The sequence below is a fragment of the Centruroides sculpturatus genome, unplaced genomic scaffold (genome assembly GCF_000671375.1).
Source record: "Centruroides sculpturatus isolate CEXI.00-Female unplaced genomic scaffold, Cexi_2.0 scaffold8, whole genome shotgun sequence".
Lineage (NCBI taxonomy): Eukaryota > Metazoa > Arthropoda > Arachnida > Scorpiones > Buthidae > Centruroides > Centruroides sculpturatus.
In genome coordinates, this window is record NW_019384535.1 from 1915411 (window position 1) to 1923872 (window position 8462).

Sequence of the window (8462 nt, forward strand, 5' to 3'; positions counted from 1 at the left end):
ACTCGTAGGGAGCTATTTGACTAAGTGCATTGTTTTAAGATTTAAAAAGTAAAGAATATTTTATATTTTTATGTACGTTTCTTTACAAAGCTATATTTAATTATAATTTTCTTTAAAAGTATATTAATATAATTGAAGAATATTTTGTACCAGGTATGTAATATGTACTGTACAGTACATCCGCCACACATTTTGTTTCACCAAGTAAATTTTTATTATTTTATTTATAATTTTAGCTCTTATATCGTGGCTAGCGATTCGAAATGTAATTATGATATTAAAAATACAATTAGAGAAGTCTATGGTTTTTACTGGCTTATCGAACAAACGAATACGAATGGTTCCTAGACCATCACTGACACGCAAGTAACTGATTGCCCCTGGAAGTCGGCTTCCTATAGAAACACAGCTTCCTTATCATCAAATGTCACGGCACGCCACTGCGAATTAAAGAGAATTTTCTATAGTGAGAAAAACATTTATGCATTGTAACTAGGGTTTCTCAAACGGGATCCCGGTTGTTTTTTTAACCCGGGAAATATCCCGGGAAATTTTTCTTATCCCGGGAAATCCCGCAAATTTCTTAAAAATTCACTTTTTTTCTTATTTTGTGTTAAGGTTGAGGAATTTTGCAAATAGAAAGCACAATTAACTCATTCACTGTCAGAATACATTTGTATTTATTAATTTTAAACCTACCTATTATTTTTTTTAAATTTTTGCTCGTTATAGCATGTCACAAATGGTCAATAATCAATATATAGCTTATTTGTGGCAGGACTATAAAAATTCTTTACTTGTCGGAACCTGTAATATCTGGAATAATTGTGCTTACGCTGTCTTGAGTTTTAACCATGCCCAGTAGCTTCAATAAATGCCTGACGCCAGATTGTGCAAATTGGGCAAGGATACAAACGAGTACAAAGTCTGCAAGTATGAAGTTTTTCTTCATAAACCTGATTATTAAAGCCAAATGAATTGCCGAATTATCGAGCTCTAAGCTTGATGCCGCTATTAAAGCAGCCAAGGTAGACAAATCAAGAATACTAGAGAGCGAAAGAAGTACTACAATCTCGAAAACGAACTCGAAAGCTTCCAGGCTACAGGTGAAAAAACACATAATATCTGTCTTCTCTTAAATGCATTAAACACTATTCCAATCACATCAATTGAATCGGAAAGGGCATTCTCGGTGGCAAGACTTTTCATTACTAAAATAAGAATTAGAGTGAGTTATCGGAGTATTGACCATCTTTGCTTTTTAAAATCTTATAAAAGTTTGCAATATTTTGTATTATATTTTATTTAAAAAACGAAAATTACCTTCTAAATTAGAAGTTCATTTTTTTAATTTTTAACTCAATTCAAAACTTTTTTTTTGTTGTTGTTGTATGCAGTTTCCAGCAAACTTTAATTAATTTTTTTCTATTTGTGAAAATTTATACGTAATTCAAAGGTAATTTTTACTATATATCTTACACAGCATTATTAATATGATTTTGGAGGTTACAGAACGTATTAAATTACTTTAAAAAACAAAAAATAATTATATTATTTGATTTCATGATATTCTGTATACCTTAAAAATAATTAATTCTATCCCGGGATTTCCCGGGATCCCGGGACAAGCAAAAGACCGGGAAATGAGAAACCCTAATTGTAACTCATCAAGAAGTCAGCTGAGCAGGAGAACGATGTCAACGTTCAGTTTCAATTTTAATTTTGGTTTGATTTCTTTCGGAACAAAAAATGTTTCTTTTCAGTGTGAAATGACTTTTTGTTCGAAATCAGAATAAGGATTAACAGTTAAAGTTAAAAGTTAACCAATAAAGGTTTCGGTACTAAAAGTAAAGCTAACGATGATTGGTTAAATGTGATTATTGGGTGTGAATACGGCCTTTAAAGTACTAGTAAAGGAATCGAGTAATGTAACACAATAAAAATATTCTGTCTTTAATGTATTAAATAAAGTTTGCAGTTTTCCAATAATAGTTTATTTCTATTGTATCGAACACATTTTACTTGGAACCGTAAGCAGATGTGTAAATTTCAAAACGATTACATGAAAATAGCAGAGTTTTGGTTGGTCCAATTTTCAAATTTAATTTTATCAAAATTACGGTTTTAGTTATCCAATTATGGTCCCACGTCCACGAAATATAGCTTAAACATTAATTAATTTTAATAATTGTTCTTAATTTATAATTCATTCATTTTTTGCTTTTATGTTTTTTTCACAAAATGAAATGTTATAAAAGCGGAATTTCTTATATAACTTGTTTTATACTTCAATACAAGTAACCTCTAGCAATTCTATTCAGACCTATTATCTGTACAACGAAATTACTCAAAACAAATTCTATACTTTAATATTGATACATGCAAATGAAATCGAAAAATTATCAAAATCATAATCAAATTATGAAAACAATTATCAGAATTAAACTTAAAATAGTAACTAAAACACGACAAATGTTTAATTATTGTTACTGTAAAATTTCTATTCCAGTATATCAACTATTCTTTCATTTTATGGATTAACATTCTCAGTTGATGATATTGGAATAGACGTATTATTATTCTTCTCCCTTGCTGCTGTAGTAGAAATACCATCTTCTGTCATTTACTTTTACCTTCAAAAATTCAGCGGAAGGCGATATACACTGACCGTTTCTATGGCAGGAAGTGGTCTGATGCATCTTTTAGCAATTGCATTCCAATCAGGTATTTTTACAGCTTAATATTTTAATTTCAATTATTAATGTTTAACTTAATTATCTACAATTTCAGATTATCCAATCATCCTAATTGTTTTAAGTGTAGCATCAAGACTCTGTACAGTGATTGCTATAAATTCCTTGTATTTACTTGTAATGGAAATTTATCCTACTGTTGTACGCAATGTTGGTGTGGGATTATTTTCAATGATGACACGAATAGGTGCTCTGGCAGCTCCATTTATGAAAGAAGCAGTACGTATTATTTAATTTAAGTAAAATTTGTGTTTATTTTTTTAATATGAAAGATTATATAATTTTTTAAGGCAAAGAATGTTCATATTTCATTTCCCCTTGCGTTGTTTGGAACACTTTTTATTATAAGCAGTGCTTTGTCCTTACTCTTACCGGAAACTAAAGATTCGCAATTGGCTGATACCTTATCACAATTAGAAGATAGAAAAAAGTAAGTATGATACGAAATAATCTATATGAAATAAAACAATGCCAGAGATTTAGATTAATCAAATATTCCTAAATAAAAGGTTTATTCTATGTTAAGGCAAATACTTGTAAAAATCTTCCTGAAGAGCATTTTTATGTTATAACTAGCTGTAAAGACCCGCTTCGCTGGGTTTTTATTTGTTCGTACATTTGTATGTAATATAGTTTTTTTATATATATATAAAATACTGTTTCTCTAAGTAATCTAGAATCTAGCTGCAAGGACCGGCTTCGCTGGGCAAAAAGCAACGATAGTGAAGATTAAGATAATTTCATTATTGCCAATCTTACCCGTTTTCACAGAATGCAAGAATTAGGTCCCCCGTTTTCAGACTAATTAGAGAATTTTTACGTTTAGTCAAACGAACTATTTTCAACGTTTCTGGAACGTTTACAATCGTTCTATAATCGAACCAATATTCGAATTTTATGTTCGAATTTAATTCGAACAATTTCGAACAAAACATTCGAAATAGAAAGCCACTTTCAACCACTTTCANTCCTTTTCATTAGTTTTTCCTGTAAACACGGAGAATTTAACATATTCCAGTTTTACTTCATTTAATAATTTCAGAAAATTTTCTTCCCACAACGTAGAAATTTCATTCGTGTGATTGCCGTTGTCAATGAAATATATCAAACGAATTGCTTTGAAGTCTTTCACTAAACTGTGTTCGTCTGTCGTTACACCACCTAATCCTATTGTATAAATTTGAACTTTTGACGATTCTGAATTGATATTAACTGGATACCTGCAAAATAACATTTTGTTTTGTAATATATAATTTAAAACACTTAAATTAATACCCACTTTACTGAAGATATATTAACGTGTTTAAGATCTTAAATATCTTTAACCACCTTTGATTCTAATGCTAATATACTTAATTTTGATTAAAGTACTATAGGATCATCTATTTGACTAGTTTTATAAATGAATTATAAAAGACATTCATACCTTATTTTAAAGTTTCCTTTCTGAAATTCTGTAATTTTCGTCTTCAAATTTAATACGTCGTTTTCAATACATTGTCCTTCAATTTTACAACAAATATCAGCAAATCTGTAACTTTTTCTCTTCCATACAATACTCATATTACGTATTGTTTGATCCAGTATGTGTAATTCGTTAAAGATTTCATTTAATAACATAGATTCTCCCCTTTTTGCAGTTGCTATGACAGCTCCGTATTTTTCCATTTTCGTCAGTCGTAGAATATCATAATCTGTATAGTTTTGGGGATACAAAGTTTCGACAATTGGCTTTGCCATTGTAATTCGACTGTTTCTTCTAAAGTGTAGATATTCGACGTCTGTTGTCATCTTAAAACGAAATAATCCGAAGCATGAGAGGACAGTAACGATAACGGGAATAATTATGAACCTTAAGGGATGTTGTGCAACGTGGTATCCCAAATATCGAAAAGCCGTAGATAATTTTACATTTATACAATTAAACTTTTTATTTTTGCATGCAGCCATAATGAGAGATGAAATCTTGTTTTAAGAGAGAATTATTTGTAAAATCTGTAAGATAAATACAAATTTTCATTATCAGTGGTAACGTATAATATAAATATAAGCAGTTTACATTTACAGTAGACCCCCCTATAACACTGTAGATAATTCCGTGTTATACGAATTTCATGTTGTACGAGTCACTTAGATTTTACAAATACGTAAGCCGTTCACAGCCCGACACACGTATTTGTAAAATCTAAGTGACTCGTACAACATGGAATTCATATAACACGGAATTATCTACAGTGTTATATGGGGGTCTACTGCATACGAATTATAATATGGCCGGGACACTAATTTAGAATATACCTCTAGTATGTTATAATTCTGCCTCAGAAAGTTTGTACTTTTAACATTTGTGTTTAATTATTAGTGATTAAAGGTAAATTTCCTATTATTAAGGCATTCCCAAACTTTCATTTATTACTGACGAATAGTTTTTGCAGCAGCTAGCTGGGAAATGTCAAGTTTTATTCGGGACACCCTGTATAATACAAGAATGCGTCGCTTAATAACGGAGGTACCATAATTGAGTTTAAAAATTCGTATTCTTCTTACTATTTTTATGTTTAAATACATATATATGTAATAATAACTACTACATATATACGTAGTAGTTATTATTATGTTTCACTATTTCACTACAGTTATACGTCTGAACAATGGCCACTGACAGAGACATAAAAAATGACAGAGTTAAAAATTGCAGAGATTGTGACCGTGGCTAACCCATGATAGATGTGGATTAAAAATGGAATAACAGCTATAAAAAAAAAATAATAGAAGAGTTCTATGAAAAAGTAACTTTATAACTTAATAAAATTTCCCGTCATTGAGCATTTACAGTGAAAACTGCTTAGGCGACCACCTCCATTCGACGGGCACCTGTCAAAACCGGCAAAAATTTCTGGTACCGAATACTTTATCCATAGAGTCTTCATATAAGTTACCTGTATTAAACGACCACCTGTGTAACGCGACCGCGGGTATCGATTTTTGGTCCGAAACAACATACAACAACTGTAATAAGTGACCACTTCCGCGAATATATCTGGTCTAAACTATTGTTCGAACCCATCTCAACAATGTTTCTCCCCTCCTAATATAATGAATTAGTTTAAACTCTCGTTCGAACTCACCTCGGGCACTTCTATCCTTGAAATTAGGTGTAGGTATTAATGAATTAGTGTAGCAACAAAGGAAATTCATTTCAATTTGTTCGAAATTGTCCGAAAAACGAAAGAAATGCAAAGTGCTGTCGTTAGAAGATCGTGTTAATACGTTTATTGCAGGGCTGTGGAGTATGAGTCGGAGTCGGAGTCGTGGAGTTATGGTGTTTTAGCCGGAGTCGGAGTCGGAGTCGGTAGATTTTTATGCGACTCCACAGCCCTGGTTTATTGTTTTTTGAATATTTTGCGTGCGAAAATTACTTGGATATTATTTTTCTAAAATATATCGTAGAAATAAGGTAGGTTGATACAGAAACTATTTATCGCACACCTACTGTATATGAGCTTCAAAAAACAAAGAAAAAAATTATCAAACGATGAGATCAGCCGATTAATTGTATCCTGTACAATATTTTATACCCCTAAGGAAAATACTGAAGGTCTACGATAAAATAAATTTCGTTTTCCCACAGTTAAACTTCGCCGCTAATTGCTGTTGTGATAACTTAATGGAAAAATCAGCTGTACAGGCAACCTTCCTTTTTTCGATTCCGCAATGACAATCGCGGAATGTAATGAAATCGTATGATGAGAAAAAAATAATAAAATCGTTTTATTATTAATTACTAATTTTTCTTATTGTACTTAAGAAAATATTTCTAAAAAATGCAGTATTTTTAAAGTTAAAATAAGATTAAACTAACGAATACCAAAACCAAAGTGACGTAGAGATACTACGCGCTTGTATATCAATGACGTAATACACGTAACTGAAGAGCGAACGAAAAGAACCAAATTGAATTAAATCGGAAAAAAAGAAAATGTGCATTACAATAGAGAAAATGCGACTATTGTATTAATCTTTAAAATACTGGTATTAAATCTGACTTATAAAATTACGACGACTCCCGTAAATCGAGTTATCCTATAAGAATAAAATACAATACCAATATAGCCCTATGGTTGAAAAATTCGCTTATTTTTGCTCGCTTCGAGTTTTACTTAGTAGAAATGGCTAAAAAGTGCGCAAAATACGTAAGGAAATACGGTATTACGGCACCACCTGTATTGGACGACCACTTGTCCAGAAGACTACTTTTTGAAGGAACCGTGGATGGTCGCCACTGTAATTACATTTGAATTTCATTTCCTACAACATTTAATGATTTATTTAAAGTTTGATTATAAAATTACTCTAAAACATATATCATCTTAGAGAACAGATGTACGAGGTATGAGTAAAATATACAGAATACTACAAATTAAATGAAAATTACTTAGGAATGACTAAAGGTGAGAAGATCGGACTAATTATGACTAAACAAGGCTGATAGGGAATTAATTATACGTGTTTAAAAGTTGGTGAATGCATTTGTCAAAGACACGAGCATTATGAGGTCCTATGGAGGGTTTCTCGCCAAAGTATAATAGTATGTGGGGTTAAAAATGGTGCTATCGGAAAGTACATAAAAATCTGAACGATGTTTATTATGATTTTTAATAAGTCGTGTCACTGTCTAGTAAAGTAAACATAAAGATGAAAATTACAAAAGGCAGTCAATCATGTAATCAGGCGCAAGTGTTATTAGAATAAGTATTTACTAGTGATGCAACGAATAGTATATTCGGTCTCGGGCCGAATACCGAATATTCGGCCAGGAGAGTGGCCGAATAGCCGAATATTCGGCCAAACTATTCGGCTCGATTAACACACGTACGAAACTTGAAAAGGCTCGCTTACCCAGCTCTCTATTGGCCCTCTGTCACTACGCTTCGCCAATCGAGTTAATTCTTGACAGTTGTAGAGAACAGAAACGAGCGTCATGTCAGTATGTGATGAATAATGATATCAAATGTGGATAACAATAAAATGACCTACACGTGTAAATAACATATACTGCACTTACTACCTATTATCTATACATCTACTATCATCTATCAAAATGGACGAGTGCAGTTGTTGTCAGTATGGTCAACTTATGCTAACAATTATGCCTGTTTATACTCTTCCCAACCTACCTTCCTCGACTTACATCTTTATATTTACTACCCCCCACGTACCGTTAAGCAACAAACCTCAATTGAAACTTATTTAACGACTTACCTTTACGAAAAGTTGGTGTAGTGTTTGTCTACTGTTTTGAAGTGCATAATATATATTATATTTAAATTTATAAAAGCAAGTTTTTTAAGTTGAATTAGAAACCTGATTTGTGTTATTTTTGTTTCCTTCAAGGTCTCAGGAAAAGAAAAATTAATAATTCAAATATGTAAATGTGTTTCTAATTTAATTCATTTTACCTTTAAATTAACATTATACGTCTATATTGTCTCATAAGTATGGCTTAATTGGTAGTTAGTTTAAGTCTCATAAGTATGGTAAAATTGAATGTTCTCTTTGAAGTTAAGGCCGTAACGTCAATTTTATACATTAGTATTAAGCACTTCTTTGCAGTTTTGAAAGTTCCACCCTGAAACCAAGGAGACGTTGTTTCCAAGAGACTAAGATTGTCAAGTGTTCCGAAGATTAACATTGTGTTGTTATTGTTTG

At 31.5% G+C, this 8462-nt stretch overlaps 2 protein-coding genes across 2 annotated transcripts in view; one reads left to right on the top strand and one right to left on the bottom strand.

Annotated features, from left to right (window-relative positions):
- The window catches only part of LOC111623233 (solute carrier family 22 member 4-like), a 26449-nt gene extending 23708 nt beyond the window's left edge, over window positions 1–2741 (top strand). Inside the window, exon 9 of the mRNA XM_023365730.1 lies at window positions 2510–2741. Within this exon, the coding sequence (XP_023221498.1) occupies window positions 2510–2741 (232 nt within the window). The remainder of the gene's footprint in view (window positions 1–2509) is intronic.
- A 976-nt stretch (window positions 2742–3717) lies between these two features.
- LOC111623234 lies at window positions 3718–4493 on the bottom strand. Its single transcript, XM_023365731.1, has 2 exons — window positions 4180–4493; window positions 3718–3973 (listed from the first exon to the last, which is right to left on the bottom strand). Exons 1-2 carry the CDS (start codon window positions 4491–4493, stop codon window positions 3718–3720), a joined length of 570 nt encoding a protein of 189 aa, XP_023221499.1.
- Window positions 4494–8462: the final 3969 nt, after the last annotated feature.